Raw genomic sequence first — 22,947 nt, forward strand, 5'->3', positions numbered from 1 at the left:
TATTACCTCTAGTGAAAGAACATACACCAACCATGAACATACACTATCGAACTATGTCCTTGAAAATCCTTTCCAATTGTTTCCAGTTGCTATTCATTCTTTTGATATCTGCTTCCGATTCTCAATGCAATGTGTTATTTTGTCTATTTATTTTCTGTTCCCCTTCAGGATTTTAAGGATTCAAACACACAGTTTATTTGTTTTAACTTATCAATAAAATTCTTCACCATATTTATTTGATTGAAAAAAATATACTACTAATACTACTAACTACTTCCTTATTAAAAAACACAAAGTTCGGTGAAGGGATCTTTTTTCAACAAATTTATTATCAAACTGTACAATCATATATATATATATATATACATATATATATATATATATAAAGTACTAGCTCCGTGAGAAAATGTGAAGAAGGGGTAACCAAGATGTAGTTACTATTATGCTTACTGACTTACTTACTTACTTACGCCTGTTACCCCCAATTGAGCATAGGCCACCGGCCAGCATTCTCCAACACACACTACTGGGCCTTCTTTTCTAGTTCTATCCAATTTTTGTTTATTCTCCTCATGTCTGTTTCTATTTCTCGGAGTAATGTGTTCCTTCGTCTTCCTCTTCTCCATTAGCCTTCAGGATTCCATGTGAGAGCTTGCCTTGTGACGCAGTTGGGTGCTTTACTCAATGTGTTTCCTATCCACTTCCAACGCTTCTTCCTGATTTCTTCCTCCGATGGATGGAATTTGGTTTGTCCTCTCCCACAGTAGAATGTTGCTCATAGTGTCTGGCTAACGGATTCGAATTATCTTGCGAAGACAACTGTTAATAAGCACTTGTATCTTCTGGATGATAGCTTTCCTATTTCTCCAGGTTTCCGCCCTATACAGAAGAAGTGTCTTGACATTTGTATTAAAAATTCTAATCTTGGTGTTGGTTGACAGACAGTTGTTTCGAATTCCAGATGTTCTTCAGTTGTAAATATACTGCTCTTGCTTTGCCGATCCGCATCCTCACAGTTACTATTGTGATTATAATTTAATTCAAATAATTTACTACATTCATTGCAACATAAAATCAATTTACATAATTGAAAGCAAGAGTCAATTGAAGCTAGACCACCATGAAAAACGTGGAAGCACTAACAGCTGTTTCGTCCTATTGTGAAACTCCTCAGCAGTTGGCATCCACGATCTCGCCTCGCAAGACTCGAACCGAGAACCTACCAGTCTCGCGCCACAACACTTAACCGATAGACCACTGATCCGGCCGTCGAGTGCTTCCAGGTTTTCTTTGGTGGTCTAGTTTCAATTAAATCATGCTTTCAACTATGAAAATACTAAAATCTTCACAAAACCCCTTTCTGATTATAAAATCAATTCATTATTTGATTATTTATTTTCAAAAAATGTTCTTCTTTCTACTTATGTTCTATATAAGTTTGATTCTTTTTATTCTATTGAGATTTTAATTAATTTTTGTAAATAAACTCCCTTCCTTGTCTTTTTGTTTATTTTGAAATGAATAGATTTACATATTAAACTTTTCTTAAATGATGGTCACAATCACAATAATAATAATAACGAACGTCATATTGTTTACAATGGATTTGTACTATTAGGTTAATTAATCAGAAATCGAGGGGAATATGTGTACTTTAAATGATACAATGATCTTGGTAATAAATTTAATTGAACTTGATAATCATTTAAAAGAATTCTATTGTACAAAATAATGCTAGTCAGGAATAGAATGTCTGATGGCAGAAGCTCAAAAAGATCGAGGAGGAAAGAAAAGGAACAGAAAGTATTTGGTATTAGAAATGCAGAAACGGTGAAGTCTAAGACGATTGACTGATATTTGCGAAAGGAGCAATCAAGTTGAGACAATTGATTGACATTTTGTAAATGAAGTATTTACTGTATGGTTCTCAGATTTTACCAAGATGTTTTATAAATTTGGTGTTCAAACACATTTCATTGTTCTCACTTGTGTTCTCGTTCCTTACAAACCTACATACTTAAATACAAGTAGTTTGTAGGTTGATAAAGGGTAATTCGAAAAACGAAATATTAAATAAACACGTTGTTTAAGGAAAAGTTTTGAAAAACAAGATGAAATTTTGTGCCGATATGGAAGAGGGAAACAGTAAAGACAGATGAAAAAATACCAGATAAGATCGTGATAAATGTACTAAGAACTTCAGGTTTCATACTCAATGCTTTTCATCCAGTGGTTTGCATTTTCAACTTTAATCAATCCTACCCATTGGATAACTGTCATTGAATAGTATCGGTAAGAAAATGTTCCACATCTGACATGGTTGGACTTTACTGGTCATGATTATCTTAAGTTCGCAACTTGATTGACAGAGAATAAAATTTACGACTACGACACTCGAACGTTTGAAAATTGAACGCCACAAATCAGAAGACAGAAGAAACGTTGGAGAAGTGTTTATTTGGTTAAAATAGAAATATTCAGAAAATCACGGGTATTTATAGGTATGATACACACATGATCTTAGCTCGGAGAGCCGAGAAGCGATGGATATTAGCATTTGTTAAATCAACATTATGATTCGGCCAATCGACAAAGAGACATTATGCTACTATCTAACAGTATCATGCCACGTTGATGTTCTAGAAAGGTCCATCATGTTTTGACTGGATGGAAACTCTTTGGCCCCTTCAGGGCCTAGAGGCCCCACTGTAGTTCTCGGAAACCGACTAAACAGTTTACTAACTAGAATTCCAGGAATTATCTCCTGAAAGTACTTACCAGTATGAATATGATTATTTTTACTGCAGAACGCGAGTGGGACTGTTAAATTTCGTATTTTACAATAGAGACTAAGAATGATGGTAGGATAATTTGGAGATTAGATTAAATGTAGAAACATAAATCAATGAATGTCAACTAAACGGTGCAAAATTTAAGCTCTCTGGACAAGAATTGAAGACCCCAGCCTAGGTCGCTCGGGTCCACTTGAATGGGCATTACTGAATAGTCTTATATCAGCGTGAATTAATTGTCCAATGCTTTGTGGTTTTCAATGACTACAAAACTATGCTCAATTCATGATGTAAACCTACAAGCACTCGACGGTTGTTTCGTCCTATTGTGGGACTACTCAGCAGTGCGCATCCACTGTCACGCTTCACGAGATTTGAACCTAGGACCTATCAGTCTCGCGCGCGAGCACATAACCGATAGACCACTGAGCCGGCATCCCATGGTGTTAATGTCTAACTTCAACCAATCCACGGCCATCCAGTGCTTCCAGGCTTTCCATGGTGGTCTAGCTTCAATTGATGCATGATTTCAACTATATATAAAAAATTACTAAAAATCTCGACAAACAACCCATTAATCATTACATTCATGTGATCATTATTTCCCTTACTTTTTTTCTTTTTCTTCAAAACTAATGTTTGGCGTAAATCCTTTTTTAAAGTGAATTTCTTTCGACTAAACTAGAATAAATCAATCGATTCTCATGTCCATCAAATTGAAGATTGATTCAATATCTTATGAAAAGTGAAGAATTGAAAGTTTGTTTGTTTTTTTTCAAAATGTTGTCTATTTTTGTTTTAAATAAATAAATTCTGTTTTTGTAATATATATGCAAAAAAAAACGTTCTTTGAATAACTTTCGAATGTCCTCAAATTGCTTGATTGATAGATGTTTCAGAAGATACGAGCTACACTCATGATTGTATACATGTAAGTAAGAAAAAATGAATTAAATTTTTGGGATAAGTCAATATGTTATAATTTTTAAGCCTAAATGTTACCTTCATGAGTCAATTAAAGCTAGACCAACATGGAAAATCTAAAAGTACTGGATGACCGTTTTGTCCTAGTATGGGACTCCTCAGAATTACTCATCCACTATCCTGTCCCATGAGATTCGAGCCCAGGACCTATTAGTCTCGCGCGTGAGCGCTTATACATTTATATTGATAATTACGTTGAAGGTGATTACATGTATTTTCAAAAGGTAATGTTTTGTTGAAGATGAACTTAAATTGTAGATGACATTTGTTATTATAGTTCACTTACATATAACGAGATGACTTACTGACGTCCTGTTGAGAAATCGTGACTTATAGAGTTCAGTCATATCTGAAGTGAATAATTTATCACCCATAACATGACGTAGTGATTGTGATTTATTGAGAATTGATTGACGTTGAAAATAGGGATATCCGGATTCCAGCTTACTGGTACTGAGAAGACTAGTTTATTTCGAGATCCAAAGGTTCTAGGTTCCTTTCGTTGAAGGTCTTACTAGTAAGTATTACTGACAAGTTTCATAATAGATCTAAACAACTGTTCAGTGCTTTCTGCTTATTTTATTGTTCGCAAACAGAAATCAATCCCTGATGGATATCATTTGAACAAATTAATTATGAGCAAGGATGGATAGTGGCTAGCAGTGGAATCCAGGACGCGCGTTTCATCCTATTTGGGACTCGCCAGCTGGATGTACCTGCATCTCAGAGTTGATGTTCACTCTGGGACTCGAACCCAGTACCTTCCGCCTCAAACTCCATCTTTGCTTACAATGCTTGTGAAATAAGGCTATATCGAGACAATACGCACAGTATGCACATATGCCAATAAGAGACTGATCAACTGCAGTCCTAAACATCAATGGGAAGATTCAAACAAACAATACTAAGTGAATTTTAATTAATTATGAGTTTGTGTAAACATTGTTATAGTCTATAGAATCTCTCATTTCCAAGAAATATGGAAGAACAGACTGTACAGATACATTCCAGTATTTCAAACTGTTTTAATATTTCATTCGAATTAAATCTATTGGAACTTTTAAGTCTGATTAACACTAGCTTATCATTAAATGGACACGATTTGTTAAAACTACTAGTGTATTGTTAGTTAATGTCAATTTAAAATATTACAATTTGTAAGCGTCCTTGAATGAGAGTTTATACATTTTATAGATATTTTATACTGATAAAATTTAACGTTTCCCGTAGCTATGGCAACAGCGCGTCCTTTATTTAAGTTATCTGTCAGTTAGCAGATTGGTTGAAGCAACAGGAATAATCAGTTTCACAGAGAAGTTACTAATACAAATGTATATTTACATAGTTATGCTCAGTTATAAATGCAAATATGTATAGTGAAATTCAATATTTCTTACGAACTATAAACCAATGTTAATAGTTATTTATCTGACATTGAAGCATACATAAGTTTTATTACTTATCAAGTGCTCTCTCAAATTGTAGTACTAAAAATATATGAATTTATAATCAGATAGGTGTTTTGTGGATATTATAATGATTCAATAGTTGAATTCATGAGTTAATTGAAGCTAGACCAACATGGAAAACCTGCAAGCACTCGACGGCCATTTCGTACTAGTACGAGACTCCTCAGAAATGCGCATCCACGATCCCAATCGCGGGATACGAATCCAGGACTTATCGGTCACTCGAGCGAACGGTAAATTTCTAGACCACTGAGCCAGCATCCAACAGTGTTAATGTCCCATACTAGGACGAAACAAACGTCCAGTGCTTCTAGGTTTTCCATGGTGGTCTAGCTTCAATTGACTCACGCTTTCAACTATGAAAATACTAAATCTCCACAAAACCCCTTCTGAAAATTTATTATTATTTTTCGTTTACAAAGATCGTTATCGAGAGAAGAAAGTCCTCTGTTCGACAAAATGATTTTCTTCAGATGTACATTCGTATTTATAGTTGTCTGGTAAATATATAACTATAGGAAGATAGAAAAGATTGCATTATGAAGTGATTCGAGACTTCAAATTATAAAATGAGGTTACGTATAATCAAGGATTTAAAGAAGAACAGAAGAATGAACATAATTTACAGGTCAGAGTTATGAAAGATAATTGTCTATTTGACAGATATGAAGAATAATAAGAAACATAAAGGTCATAACAACAACTGAGTAATGATCACAAAAAATTGGGTCGCATTCTCCTCTGCGTGTTTTAGTTGAGTTTTCTTTGTAATTTTAAACCGTAACGAGTTATCATTATCCTTTAGCAATTTTTCATGATTATTATTCAGTTGTTATTATGACCTTTGTTTGTCGTTTTTCTTCATATCTGTCAAATGGACAATTATCAGAAGGGGTTTTTTGTGGAGATTTAGTATTTTCATAGTTGAAAAAGCGTGAGTCAACGGACAATTATCTTTCATAACTCTGACCTGTAAACTATTTTCATCCTACTATTCTTTTCTAATCCCCTTGATTATTACTCAACCTCATTTTATAATTGGGAGTCTCAAATCACTTTATAATGCTATCTTTTCTATCTTCCTATAGTTATATCGTTACCAGACAACTATAAATACGAATGTACATCTGAAGAAAATCATTTTGTTTAAAAGAGGACTTTCTTCGTTGAATTCTCTTTATATTTTCAGAAGGGGGTTTTGTGGAGATTTTAGTAATTTTATATAGTTGAAATCATGAGTCAATTGAAGCTAGACCACTATGGAAAACCTGTAAGCACTCGACGGCCGCTTCGTCCTATTGTGGGGCTCCTCAGCAGTGCGCACTCACGATCCCTTCCCGCGAGATTTGAACCCAGGACCTATCAGTCTCGCGCCAGAGCACTTAACCTCTAGACCACTGAGCCGGCATCCAATGGTGTTAATGTCTAACCTCAACCAATCCACGAAATTGCGCGACCATCTTCCATTGTACTGGGGTAGATACCTGCCTCTACCTGACATGCATTAGCTTCACTGGTCACGACTTCTCACTAAAACTCCAGGAATCACCTCATCGGTTAAGTGCTCTGGCGCGAGACTGGTAGGTCCTGGGTTCGAATCTCTTTATATTTATTCATTAACACAATCGGTTATTTTAAAGATCATAATCATTAAGTTGATTATGATAATCAAGTTCTTTTTTTAATGTTTAAAATATTGTTACAATTTACATTATTTTACATCTAATACTAAAGGTATTCACAAATCGGATATACAAAATTACATTTGGTTTAGATATTATTGATTAAAGTTTTTTAAACATTATATCTAAATAGTTTATCCTACATCATCGAAATCACTCTACACCATTATAAGATAAGAAACTAATCATGAAAACTTTAAAGCAATTAGTCCCTTTGATAAATTTCCATAGTGTAATAAGAAGACGAAGATTATCAGAACTATGTGATATATTAATGCAATACATTTCGAACAATCTGATCACACATATACATGTGGTGTTGTATAAAAGTATAAAAGGGCGTATACTAAGGTTTAGCCTAAGCCATACGAAAATTCAATTCACCTTTGTGTATTCAAAAACAGTTTTTCTCACCTTAAACCTACCCTGGTAACATTAAGTTATTATTCAGAGTGATTAGGTTTCAAATTATTATTATTTTATAAGAACTCTCGTCTAAATTAGAGCGAATAGTTTCACAGTATTTGAGCGCCGAGTTGATGTAAGACATTTAAGGAATTATCCTTGAAAAAGCTTGGACCAGATTGCCAGGCGAAACGTTGGATTTACTACAAATTTATTCGCTGAGATTTTACAAATATATATTATTCCTATCTAATGTATTATTATTATTATCCTTGTCTCCTCTTACCCCCCATTTCCAGTCTAGTTGACCTTTCATTTTTATATATAAATGTTCTTAACAAGTATATGTGTGATCAGATTGTTCGAAATGTATTGCGCTAATATATCAATCACATAGTTCTGATAATCTTCGTCTTCTTATTAAACATGAGGACTTGAATAATACAACTGTCAATAAATATGATGCTTAAAATGTATACAACATCATTCTAAGCCAAGATGGATAATGAATGTATACAACATCAGTTTGCTACAAATGAACTTAATCTAATCACTAAGTATATATTGTTGAATTATAGAAAATTTAGAAATATTTCCAACAAATGATTAAACTACTTACAAATGTATAATAATTCTGATTAACATGATTCATTAGTTATTTTGTTAAGCGGATTAAAAAAACAATATACCCAAGAAACAAATAAAACTTATGAATAAACTTTATCTAGTATATTTTTGTAAGAAAACAAAACACACTATATGATCATTTAACCACAATTTCAGTCATCTATAACTAATAATTACATATCTCGCGAGTGCGGGATCGTGGATACGCACTGCTGAGGAGTCCCACGATAGGACGAAACGGCCGTCCATTGCTTCCAGGTTTTCCATCATGGTCTAGCTTCAATTGACTCATGATTTCAACTCTGAAAAATACATATCTAATAATTGAATTCATAAGGTCGATTAAAGCGAGACCACTATAGAAAACCTGAAAGCATCAGATGGCCATTTTGTCGTAGTATGGGACTCCTTAGCAGTGCTCATCCACGATCCCACACTCGGGACTAGAACCCAAGACCTTCAGTCTCACACACGGACGCTTAACTTCTAGACCATTAAGCTGTCATCCAACAGTGTTAATGTCTTACTTGAACTAGTCCACAAAATAGCGCCACCGTTCACTTTTTTCTTTAGTGAGTAACTGCCTCACAACAGACACGGTTGGATTCCATTGGTCACGACTTCTCACTAGAACTCTAGGAAATACATCTTGAAAACAGTCACTAGCGAGTAGATGATAATGGAAAACCTAGTTTCCCAACGTGGTTTAGCTTTAATCGACTTATGAATTCAACAATTAAATTACTACAATCTCCACAAATCCACCTTTCTGATAATTACATTATCTATTTATCAATATTTTCATACTTGAAATCATGATTTCAACAAATCTCACTGAAAAAACCACAAACCAGAATTATAGGCGGCCTATTCTCCTCCGCGAGGAGTAACAAGAGTAAGTAATGTGTTTAATAAATTTTTAGATGATCAATTAAAAAATATTTTTTAATTTTATCTTCTCAGAAATAGAGGCAAATTGAATTTTTAAAAAGTTTGTAACTTTATTATCATATTCACAATAGGGATTAAAATAATAAATTTTTAAAAATATTAAATTATCCTAAATCGATAAATTGTTCTTCTCAAACGGTAAACAAAAAAAAAATATTGGGATAATATAGTTTTTTGTATTTATGGGGGTAACAATTTTGACTGAATATTTAATTAAGAATTTACGTAGTAATTTAATAAATGTACATACAATAAATTACATTCATTTTAATATTAGATAAAAGAAATAGGGAAAAAAATGATTTCGACTGTTCTTTAACGAGGACAAAATATTCCACTTTTTTAAAAAAAATATTATTTTTATATTGATTCAATAGTTCTGTAAGAAAGAAAAGGATAAATTCAAACTTACCTTGTATATTTTTCATATATAGTTGAAGTCATGAGTCAATTGAAGCTAGACCACCATGGAAAACCTGGAAGCACTGGACGGCCGTTTCGTCCTATTGTGGAACTCCTCAGCAGTGCGCACCCACGATCCCGCCTGTTCAGCGGTCTATCGGTTAAGTGCTCGCGCGAGGTTGGTTGGTCCTGGGTTCGAATGTCGTGAGGCGGGATCGTGGAGGAGTCCCACAATAGGGTGAAACGGCCGTCCAGTGCTTCCAGGTTCTCCATGGTGGTCTAGCTTCATTTGATTCATGATCTCAACTACATATAAAAAAATTACTAAAAATCCCCATCAAGAACCCCCCTCACTATCATTTAAGACTTATCAACTGAGTGAAACTTGGATCTCAGTGTTATTCACCTCGGGATTTGAACCGTGTACATTTCATTTCAAACGCTAAATTTTTTTATCTATTCAGCTACTGTGTCTGGAAAGTTACCAGCTTGTTCAGAGATTATGTTTATTTTATTGTTAGTTAAGTTTTTAATGATCTGTTGTTGATATTTAGCTAATGAATATCAAATAGGACGAAAAGGCTGTCTTCGATTTCAATACTCGTGATGATCCATCTTTCCATAAAAAATTGTAACAAAATGTCTATTTGAAGGTAATCCACATAACGTCTACGTATTTAAGCAAAGATTGACAAAAATTCAGCCAAGAATACCAATACCGATAATGATATTAATGTGAAAACACTGTAGAACCGGAGTAATTTGGAATGGAATTTAAAAATAAGATCACTTAATTATATCCTTCTTGTATCACTTTTCTAACGATTAAAATAGCCATCATAAGAAAATTTATTGTTCTAACCAGTAACTAGTTTATACAGGTCGTCTACAATAGGCAAACTAATTTCAGGTTTTTATACTTTTTACAAAAGGATAGAATGATTGTCACTTCTGAATCTGACAAAAGTAATACACTATAAGTCATGATCAGACTCACCGTTAGAAATTCAGATTTCAGCCCATTAAAGTATTATAGACACATAATTCGGTTATTAATCTTAAGGTTTGTTCAGATTATTACAAAGGTATATTATGTAAGACTATCAACTGATCAACTTTCATTATGAAAATAATTAAAAACTGGAAGAGATTATATAAACAATGATGGATAGTGGTTAGCCATAGAATCCAGGACGCGCATTTCGTCCCATTTGGGACTCGTCAGCTGGATGTACCTGCATCTCAGAGTCGATGTTCACTCTGGGACTCGAACCCAGTACCGTTCGTTTCGAACTCCAAAATCAATATGCTGTTCCAAAATATAATTCCACTGACGAAGATAGATGTTATATCTTCTAAAAACATCTTCATAAAAAATATTGTCAATAATAAAGAGCGTGTTCAGTCAGTCTAATTAACTCATGGGGTGTCATTCAGGCTCCGGATAACTCAGTGATGACATTCCTGATAGTTGTTCTGAATACGAAAGATCAAAATAATTATGAAAGTACTAGTCATTTCTAAATTTGGAGATGCTCGTTATTTATGAGTTTGATTTCAGCCACCTAAACTAGTGAAAAATTTATCTCAATTCGCTATTAAGAGAGAACGTGGCAGCACTTTTTCTTCTGAAAACACCAATTTCTATTCAAGTGAATCTAGTTATTACAGCCATTTTCTATGAAATAAAAATATTTTTTAAAGTTGACTACTTTAATGTTTGTTTAGTAGTAACCAGAGATCTGAGAAGAATGAGTTGGTGGAGAAGTTTTGTAACTCATGTGCATGATTTCGGTGGAGTTTTATTCTGTGACCAAACCATCCAGCTCAGAGAACAAAACTCCACCAAAATCTGAGGAAAATTTCTGGATGCACTTCTGTGATATATATACATTATAAACGGAAGGTTTTAGTAAGATGATGGTTGGAGGTGGTCAACAAGAAACCCTGGACCCGGGTTTCGTGCTACTTGGCACTCGTCAGCAAGGTGTACCTGTAATCTTGAGGGAACTGATGCTCCCTGGCGGATTCGATCCCGTGTCACTCAGCTTCACAGTCAGAGACGTTACCACTGAGCTATCCGGGCCGCGACCAATCTCCTGTAGGACTGAGATGTAATCACAATTGACTGATCACTGGGAGGTGATCAATGTCATGCGTGTCAAGTCCTTCTTAGTGATAATCAAATTCTATTGATCAAGTTGCAATATGGCCACTAGTCTAGGTGGCTCGACACTGCGTGCACTATGTTGAGATAAGATGGTGGTTTTAGTGAAATGATGAAATTGGTGTCTTGATTTCCATTCCTACAATACTTTCATAAAATTTATTGCTTATTATTGCTAACTAAAGCCAATTTTATTATCTCGAAACACTTGAGAAGTAAACCCAAAAATTAAGTTTCTTGTTGTCCCTGGTGTTGAAATGTAATTGAATGAACACTTTTTTCACCGACTTTCCTAATTGTTAGGATATGTTTAAAAACTGTATTCGTTCTGAGGATACTTTCTATGTTGACATTCAAATAGCGATGTCATAAGTTTATCCAGTACAATAAAGTTCAAATTATGGGTTCAGATTTAAAACATTGACTTAACCATATATATCTCGAAATTTGTACAAAATTTGCTTTGTATTTCTTCCAATTCAAGTATATTTCCGAACAGCTGTACTAAAGTTTTTTATATTTCAGATAATCAGGGTATCATAATTATTACTCTCCATTCTTGGTTTTACTTTAATTTTTGACATCGTCGCTGTGTAAACCAAAACATGAAACTAAAGACAATACCGTCTTTCTAGAACTTCATGATCATTTGTGTTAAATATGTGATATGGATAACCATATCTTACCCCCGCTTACCTTGATGTATAAAAGTTAACTTACTGAAAGGTAGAGCCAATAGAACACTAATAACTCTCAAACGAAGAGGTTATGTCGACTGACCTAAAAAGACTTAAACTTTCAAACCGAGATCTATGAGATGGCCATGATTAGTTAATAAGTTATTCTTTATCTAACAGTCATTCACTACCGTCAAAAATATTCAACCAAACCAGCAAAAATAATCAAGAGTGTAAATTAAGTTATCAGAATACCATTCACATGATTATTAAAAGATCATATATTGTAGCTATATTCAAGTGTTATTCAACAGTATGATAAGTAAATTCTTCATTCATGAATTATAGTTTGTCATTCTTCACTATGAACTATATATATATTTTAAAGATCACTTCGTGTTACTTACAAAACAATTAAGTAGTAAAAATAATTTTATTAAAATAGTTGTCAAATACAACAAAAAGTTCTATAGTCAGTGAAAAAATAAGGTTCAATTAATAGAATCACTTTATGTGTCATATATATATGAGTGTATAATTTAAAACAATTAAAATGTTCTCATCTGTAAACCAAAACATTTCATAATACTATATTGGTTATATCATCTTGTCTAATATATGTGATCACAGAGAAATTGCAAACACTACAACAATACAATAAACGTGATTGTTTTCCCATTTCACTTTACAGTTACCTAAAATAGAAGAATCAGTAAAACAAGAATTTAATTAAGGTTTTAAGAATAATAATTCATCTATATAGAAATAAACAATCCTTAATAATTGAATGATTAAACTAAAATAAATCAACACAATACACCGTTCTCTATAGTCTAAACAGTCAGTGATTTTGAACAAGAATGTTTCCTAATATATAGTAGGGTTATTGCAGTAATTACATCAAAGAATTTAATGGGGACTGTTACGTTAAATTCACTTGGTATTGTTTGCTTGAATCTTCCATTTGATGTTCATGACTCCAATTGATCAGTCTCTTATTGGCATATGGACATACTGTGCATATTACTTCGATATTGCCTTAATTCACAGGCATTCTAAGCAAAGATGGATGATGGCTAGCAGTGGAATCCGGAATGTGTGTATGTGCGTATGCACGTGTACCTGTAAGAGACTGATCAATTTCAGTCCTAAACATCAGTGGGAAGATGCAAACAAACAATACTAAGTGAATTTAAACTTAATCCCAATGTACAAGCTAGAGGCTATCAGGACTCAGTAGCTAGGTGGATAACGTGATGATGTTTGAAACTAACGGTACTGGGTTCTAGTCTCGGAGTGAACATCAACAGCTATCCACCTTTGACTATCAAGTTTGTTATATGATCAATGGTCACAAGATACATGATCTTAAAATTATGTAAATGCATATATTGTGTGGCAATGTTTAGACAAACGAAACTACGATTAATAGTTGGGAAAATTTACAGCTTACCAAAATCTAAATACCCCACTTCTAAGGACTCTATGATTTTTAAAGTGATGGCAGAATAAAATTGATTATAAAAATTTGGAAACTAATTAGGTTAGCATCAAATCACAATAGACTTGTTTGTATCCTGTTTTTGAAAACCTACACTAACGTCAGTAAATCATTTACACGTAGTTTTATTTTTGTACAAGACCGATCAGCAACAACATTTTAATCCTCTAAAAGTATTTGATCAAAATTACTATTCAAAGATTCTGTTGATAAGTAAGTTGAATTCATCGAGCGTAACTGTCCTAGTTTTTCTAAGATATAACTCAGAAAAACTCCTGTGAAACGTTTTATCATAACTAAAACAAATTATAATTTTTATCTACAATTTTTAGAAGCACCATGAAATAACCTAAACCTAAACATAATTGTACAGAACAAGTTGATTTTGTTACCTGACTGTAGGCTAATCTAACATATTTTCATTCATTGATAGGTATTAAAAAAGAAAGGGTTATTCATAGGACAGTCTGTTACTGATGGACTCGCTAAGCATCCCAATTTCTCGTAAACATTTCATCAGTATAGTACCTATGTTTATTCATTACTTGAATTAGACTAATAATAATAAAGGTCATTGATTGATTTATTTAAAGAAGTGAGCGATTCGCATCTGAAACTAAGAGTCTACGTAATAAGTATATCTGTAGATTTATAAATTGTGGAATGAATTTTATATCCGATCGTCATCTATTTGGGTGGTTTACGTGTAATATGAAAAGTTTTTTTCGGGATAGTAAAATAAACTGTGACAAAGATTTATTTACTCTTGATCTTATACATGTGAATAAACCTATAACTGATGACTAAAGGTTTTATTGTAGTAGACAACAACACGAGTGGGGACAATCGAATGTATTTAGACACAAATTACAGACTATCTCACTAAATTCTGATAACCATACAGCAAACAGTTAATTTGCAAAATAACAATCAATTGTCTCAATCTTCAATGTTCCTTCTGTAAATATCAATCCATCTTCTCTAATTTTATTGTTTATACATTTTCCTACCAATTGCGCTTCATTTCAGTTCTTTCCTTATCGGTCTTCTGCCAAAATACATTCGATGTTTGACCATCACCATGTACTACTTATATGGATATGGATATGGATCACACTACAGTATGACTAATCTAAATTATAATTTATGGACTTTATGGAATACAACTTAAAAATGATTTCACCAAATTAGATGCATTCATTGCTATATTACTCTCATTACTGTAATCTGACTATATTAAATTGTCTTGATTACTGAATTTGATGAAATTGTTCTCATTATGGTTAACCAAATAACTAAACAAACCAAACACCCCATTAAAATACAATAATACACGAGAAGCCCAAAAAGAATAATATAAGAACAAAAAAAGTCACCAACTCCAACCAAACAAAGGATATATATGAACAAGCAATTTGAACAAATAGTCATATGACATCAAATACCAAACCATCTTTGTTATAAACTGTAGGATACTTGTTCTAAGTCTAGGGTTTCTTGTTATAACAGTCCTTTCACTTTTTACATGTATGTGGGACGTTAATTTACCTTAGACGAATATCTACACTAGATTCCCACCCAGTGTCTACTCTACAGGACTTCAACACAACTCAGATCAAGAACACGAGATTAGTCTGACTATAACGTCAATATATTTCCACACCAAAATCCGACACAATCCAACAACAAGGAATAGTCAATCAATAACAGTCAATACATAGTAAGGATATGGGAATATATATAACACATATAACACCTGTCATCCTACCTAATGTCTGACTCAGCAAAACAATCAATCATTGTTATTCTTGCCCACACATCAATCTTATACCATTTAATCAAAATCCTATACCGCCAACACACCATACAAGAACATCATAATCAAAACTACAACCAAATAATGAGAGAAAAAAATCACTTTTTTTAACAGTTAATAATGAACTAACCATCTTTTCCTGTATCCCAATAACATGATGAAGCACTGTAAACACCAGATCCAGGTTTTTGAGTTATAGTACAATTGACTTTAAAAAAAACATTATTTGGAATAAATTACACTTTTTTAATTTATAAAATAAAAATTACCAACATATTTAAATGGTTTGCCTAATTTCACTAAATCACTTCTACAATTATCTACAATAGTTCTAGCCCATTCTTTAGCTGATTCATTTGTGTATGGATTAGTTCCAATGATATTTTGTATACACTAGAAATAACAAAGGATTATTTATTTATAAATTAATTATATTCAGTGTTACCTTTTTAATTATACTTTCTGCTTCCTCTTGTGAAAATTTAAGCTGAAAAACATGTGAAAAATATTAAACAAAATTAATGTTTATAATCAAGGATTGATGGTTGTTAGTAGTGGAATCCAGAAAGTGTGTTTCGTCCTATTTGAAGTTCAGTAGCTAAGTGGATAACGTGATGGCGTTTGAAGGGAATTGTACTGGGATCGAGTTTCAAAGTAACCACCAACTCTGGGATACAGGTACATCCAGACGACGAGTATCAAATAGGACGAAACGCGTGTCCTGGATTCCACTGCTAGCCACTACCATCTTTGCTTAGAATGTTTGTCAATTAATGCAATATAGAGGTAATATGTACAGTATGCACATATTCCAATAAGAGACTGATAAATTGGAGTCGTGAATAAGAAAGGGAAGATTCAAGCAAACAATACCTAGTAAATTTAAAACTAGTGTTAATGTAAAATAGTATTTTATTTTTGATGTTAAATGTTGACGAATAGCATAAAGTTGATTTATTATTTTTTCGCAATAATAAATGTATTGTTTTAATACATAGTTATTTATTTACTCTAACAATTTTCAGATGAATAGATACAACACAAATTATTAGAAGATAAATATTTCTAAGATTATTAAAAGATACTATTGTGATGTGGATTACTTATATCAATATAAGTAGTATATGACGATGGTCAGGCATTGAATGTATTTCAGTAGAAGATCTATAAGGAAAGAACGGGAATGGAACGCAATTTGTGTGAAAATGCATGAACAATGAAGTCAGAGACAATGGACCGATATTTGCAGAAAGAACAGTGAAGATTGAGATAATTGATTGATAGTTTGCAAATTAACTATTTACTGTATGGTTGTCAGATTTTAGTGGGATATTCTGTAATTTCATACAGAAATACATTCGATTGTCCCACTTGTATTTGTACTCACTACACTTTATATTTGAGTTCATTTAATTGATTTTTGAATGAGATATCTTTTAAAGAGTTTTCTTTTTATCATTGCTAAAATTGTTTTTGTTCTTGTTATAATTGTTTTCATTAAATTAGGTAACTATATTGTATTTATTAACCTTCCAAAAAATCTTTGTATCATCATGAATTTAACTAATAGGAAATTACTAGGAAGTTAGACATTAACATGGTTGGATGCCGGCTAAGTGGTCTAAAGTTGAGGCGCTCGCGCGCGAAGCTCATAGGTCCTGGATTCGAATCTCGTGAGGCAGGATCGTGGATGCGCACTGCGGAGTATTCCCACAATAAGACGAAACGGCCGTCCAGTGCATCCAGGTTTTTCATGGTGGGTAGCTTCAATTGATTCATGATCTCAACTATTAAAATTACTATAATGTCCACAAAATCCCTTTTAATACTAGGAAATTACTAAGAAAATTTCGTTACAACTTTTTGGTATATTTCGATCTTTGTCTGTTCGTCAAAGAATAACAATCAACTTCTAAAACATTTTAACATCAATTATGTTATATAATATAGAAGAAGAACTGATCATTAACATTCATAAATATAACTAGCAGTTATTCATTATTCTAAAATTCCTTTTTACATATATGTTATAAATGATTGATATCAAATTAAGAGTTTATTAAATCACTTTCATTTGAAGAACAGTATTGTTGAATTCTACTTTTAAGTCCCTACATTTTTCTAAACAAGTAGTCACAACAAAAACACTGATTTTATCTGCAAAGATGGATAGTGGCTAGCAGTGGAATACAGGACACACGTTTCGTCCTATTTGGGACTCGTCACAAGGATGTATCTGCATCTCAGAGTTGATGTTCACTCCAGGACTAGAACCCAGTACCGTCCTCTTCAAACACCATCGCGTTATCCACTCAGCTAATGAGTCCTGATAGCCACTTGTTTATGAAATTGGGTGAAGTTTAAATTCAATTAGTATTGGTTTGTTTGAATCTTCCCATTGATGTATGCACATATGCCAATAAGAGACTGACCAGTCGCAGTTCTAAACATCGATGGTAAGATTCAAACAAACAATACTAAGTGAACTGATTTTATCTTTTATAATGAACAAATACCTTTTTCTACTTTTAACAACTAGTTGTACTACGTTTATATAATTAAATTATGAATCATGCGTTTGCAATTCAAATAACTCATTTTATTCCCTAATCGTGTGTGACAAACAGAAGACTTAACTACTTTCGGTAAATCAGATGTTATAGTGTGAAATTACCGTGAGACTAGCATAAGACCAGTGAATGTGATCTAAAGCCGTATATATCTAAGTTTTTCTAAAAAAAAACAGGATTGTTTGTGGAAATTTCTAAGTAATTTTTTTATATATGGTTGAAATCCTGAGTCAATTGAAGCTAGACCACCATGGAAAACCTGGAAGCATTGGACGGCCATTTCGTCCTATTGCGGGACTCCTCAGTAGTGACTTCGTAACCATAAATCCAATAATAGAGAGAGACGAGTATTTGAAGGATCAAATCAATGGATAATTTTAATTTAATCCAATTATGGTGATTAATATAAACGTGATGTAATCAAATTCAAGGGGTGTATGAGTTTTACATAAATCAAATAATTTACAACTAATTATCAGTATATGTCATCTTGATACAAACTTAATTTACGCCTTTAGTCGATTATATTTTGTTCGAGTATTTTTAATAGTTGACAAACTATTTCTGATTGATAAAAATCCACAGTTTGTTTAACATCTAAGGGAATCTTCAAATGAACACACTTCATTACTAAGTAGGTACAATGATGCTTTATCGCCATTTACTCCAAAAATATTAAGCCGTTGATTATATTTCCTTACTGACAAATAACTTTGCCTTAAACATTGGGAAGTTGTATGCAAATGATAATAATTCCTTGACCTAAGAATTGTGTTACCGGGCACTCCCCGGCAAGCTTACCTATATACTTCAGTAAGCACTACTACTGTGAGATTCAAACCATCATTAGTTAACGTTATTGTCAGAATTCCTAATTCTATGCCTTTCTGGTGAGTTTTGTTTAATATAGAACCGATATCTTCGTACTATATATTGGTATCATCGAAATATGATCACTTCTCTAAGTTTCTCAATAACACATTGAACTTTAATAGTGAGTGAGTGGATGAGATCGGGATGAAGCTTTGGAAGTAATTTTCTTAATAGTTGGCACTCTTTGGAGGACAATTAGCCTTAACTAGCGATTGTCTATAACATGCTTTCCTTTCTCAATCGAAATTTATTACTTTTGAATAATCATAATACCTACATATGGTGTTTATATGAACCAATGATTCCTTTATAGTGATGACTGCTTGGTTTCGAATTCCAAATACAATACATTCTCCCGTGTTCATTTAATACTTCTTGGGTTAAATTGCGTTGTTTCTAGGATTACTAATTTATACTATAATTCAAATACTCTTAAATATCTCACTACAGTTTTCAGTTACAATAAAAAAACATAATCTTTCAAGTAAATCATTTTATTCTCATAATAACATGCCAGTTTCGTAACTGTTCCTGTGTTACAGATATCAAGTAAACGTATTTATTAATTTGGACAAACTTAGCAATGATAACCCAGATTTTACAAGTATTTACTATAGCTACTAGTGTGGTGTGGGCTACTTATATCGACATAAGTAGTATATATCGTGAGTGAGGATCGAATATCTGGCAGCAGTAGATTGAGAAGATCAAGAAGAGAAGAACAGAAATAGAAAGCAATTGGTGTGGAAATCCAGGAACAATTAATCCTGAGACAATTAATGAACATTTTGCAAATAAAGTTTCAGAGTATGACTTTTGTATTTTGCCAAGCAACTTTGTAATTAGTGCTAAATAGTTACTCGGTTGTCCTCAGCGGTATTCTCATTCACTACACTATAACTACTGTAATCACGATTAATAACTGTTTACATTTTCTGCCAGATCTTAAACCTTGATCTTTGTCATTTGGACAGAAATATTTGATTTAAAGGTGGGTTTATTTCAATACGATTGCTTTCAAGATGGGTTCGTAAATTTGCTATTCTAACTGGAATTATGAAAATCCTAAAAGTGTACTATATGTATAAAACGTAATAGATTTACTCTAATGATTTAGGAAATATTTTTTTAGAAGTACTATGTACAGAAGAACATTTTTGATCCTTTTAATCATGTGGCACTTCAAATTTTCTTAAAGCACGTGATTAGAATTATTCAATCACTTCCTGTATATAATATTGACCGCATTTACACATAATAGTTTAGTAATCTATATTGAAATGTACTTTTTCAAGAGTTAGTCTCTAGGGCTGTGAACTTTTAACACAATCTCGATTTCAATCATATCTAAATCACTGATAATTTATAAGTTAAATTTTGTAATAATGAGATTCAATATCTTCTTAGAAGAAATGTCAACTGCTATTTGCAACGTAAGTTCTGGAATATTTCTAAAAAATAATAACAATGATAAAAGAAAATCTGACTTAGTAAAAGACATAAGATGTAAGATGAACTGAACTTATTACTACAATGCCACTCCTTGCAATACATTTGATATCTTGCTTTATTAACTTCTTAGGAAGTTGCTTTCATAACTGAATGCAAACACCATCTTGTTTGCTTACTGAGTTATCTGTTCGCTTTGTTTCTTATTCACCTCTTTCTCAGATTTTCTCATACATACTGCCCTTCTTACTCACATACCCAGAGAATGAGATACATTTAGGTTAGATACAAACCTATTTAAATCTGAATATTGTACTTAAAATAAAAGAAGCCTCAACGTCTGTTGTCTTTATTTAAAGAAACTTGGTTGATATGATCCTTACAAGCACAAGAATTGTGATAGAAACAAATCATATTATTTCTCTTGTGTTTAAATCAATCTTTATGAAATAGTTATAGCACATAACAAGATAAAGTTCGAAACTTGAATAGCAGCTGTTATCTACTAAATTCAATTTGAATCAATGATAATCATTAACCTCTTTTCTGTTGAAAAAATCTTACTTAAACAATAATTAGTGAAGGTAAATTTTTGTTCTCAGTAAATAATCTAAGGTGAATAAAGACTTATTGTTCAATTATTCTCTCTAGTTTAAGACTCTTAAGCAATGTGGATATAAATGGTACAAAATCAATATGATAATAAATATATTCCTTGTTATATCTTAATGAGTAAGAAAAAAGTATTTCTGATATTTCATAACTTAATGTAACATATAGGCGGCCTGCTTGAACATCTGAGCTACCTGTTCAACAAATTATCTAATTTTGTTTGTTTTAATACATCATTATGACTATTAATCGCATAACCAAATTCAGGTGCAATTCTGAAAAGTGTACAACCTTTCTCTGTAAAGGTTACAAAAGGCCTAATCAGAGATATTGTGGTTGCTGGTAATATGTAGCGAAAAGAATTTACATTATTTCGATGTCGATTGACTGGACTGCTAACTTGTAACTGGTGATCACTCAATATTTATTGTCAGGATCGACCAAGAAGTAAGAAATAGAGACTTCTCTAAATACACTGTGCTGAGAATTCTATATTGTACCAAAAATATAATATTGAATAAAGTTAATAATAATAAAATAATAGAAAAAGTCATTTCTTCAGAGTAAACAAATAACCGAATTACATAACACATGTTTAAATAGTACAAAAGGCTAAAAGTATTCTTCATTGTTACCTGTATATTATTTAAACTTATGTTGGTTTAGTTCGGTTATTTATTTACTCTGAAAAAATTGCTTACATTAGGTTACGAGCATCAGTAATACAATTTCTCTACTCATTGGAATATAACAAAAAAAGGATGTATTTATCATTAACTCTCTATCCAATGTTCAATCTGTTTGAAACTATCAAGTCAAATCTTGTCATTGATACCTATCAAATCATCATAAATTCGATTTAGCCAATATATCTACAAGTTGAATTTAGGTGTTCAAGAATGTGTTGCGATGAAAGTTAGATACATAACAAAGAAAAAAACCATAAAAAGTATTCACCGCAAATCATATAAATTTTCATTATGAGGTTGTAGATGTTGTAGAATCTCATTGAAATCACGAAATGATCAAAGTTAGACAACCATTGAAAACCTTGAAGCACTGACAGCTGTTTCGTCCTAGTATGGAACTACTTAGTTTGTCGAGGTGATTTTAACGAGATCTCTGCTGAATTTCAGCAGACTAACATTAGCTGAACAGCTAGTGAATATTGTGGAAAGGTGTACAGCGATTTCATTCTAGTTTATGCTTCCTTAACACAACTCAACCTTGACCATATTACTAAATCTCTATAAATGTCCACAGTATATGACTAGCCTCCACAAATGTTGATAGGAAGCCACAAAATGTGAAGTTAAATGGATCAGTAGTTAACAGTTAGTCATTAATAGTATTGCATAAGGATTAAGAAGTGTTGATCACTAATTTTTGGTTCCTTAGCTGGATTGTATTGTACCAATAACTATACCCGAATTCTTTTAGTTCTATAAAGCATCGGTTTATGGATGATAACTGCTTGAATGTGATCTAACAGAAAGGAATTATTATTCTCTGATTCATAATTTTCTATAGTCAGCCAGTTCAAATAGTAATAAAAATTATTTTCTTCCTTGAATTTTTACTGGAAAATTACATAGACTCAGAATTAATTGTAAGAATAATGAAAACAATTCCTAAATGTCTAATAAACTAATACAAGGAAACAAAAACCCGGCAAAGCCTAGCAACTGTACAATTTAATAACTTATTAAATTTGAAGATAGAAAACATTTCTGTATGTCACCTGATTGAATACTTTAACGTTTCTTTATTAGGAGAAAGATAATCTACCAATCAAACGAGTAAATATGTGTCTAGTTATTGGTAAAGCTTTTGAATGTATCTGATTGAAATTAGTTTAATTAATTTTAAGAGAAAAAGAAACTCTTTAGGTATCTGAACTGTTACCAAGCTTATATGAAATGATTTAATAATGAAAAATAATTATATATAGTTGAGATCATGAGTCAATT

General features: G+C 32.4%; 1 protein-coding gene across 1 annotated transcript in view; it reads right to left on the minus strand.

Annotated features, from left to right (window-relative positions):
• Window positions 1–12,780: 12,780 nt before the first annotated feature.
• The window catches only part of Smp_143800 (putative sodium/chloride dependent neurotransmitter transporter), a gene marked incomplete at both ends in the record, with an annotated part of 70,029 nt that continues 59,862 nt past the window's right edge, over window positions 12,781–22,947 (minus strand). The window contains 3 exons of the mRNA XM_018790115.1: window positions 12,781–12,851; window positions 15,604–15,681; window positions 15,743–15,866. Of these exons, the coding sequence (XP_018655491.1) occupies window positions 12,781–12,851; window positions 15,604–15,681; window positions 15,743–15,866 (273 nt within the window). The remainder of the gene's footprint in view (window positions 12,852–15,603; window positions 15,682–15,742; window positions 15,867–22,947) is intronic.

This window comes from Schistosoma mansoni, chromosome W, assembly GCF_000237925.1.
Source record: "Schistosoma mansoni strain Puerto Rico chromosome W, complete genome".
Lineage (NCBI taxonomy): Eukaryota > Metazoa > Platyhelminthes > Trematoda > Strigeidida > Schistosomatidae > Schistosoma > Schistosoma mansoni.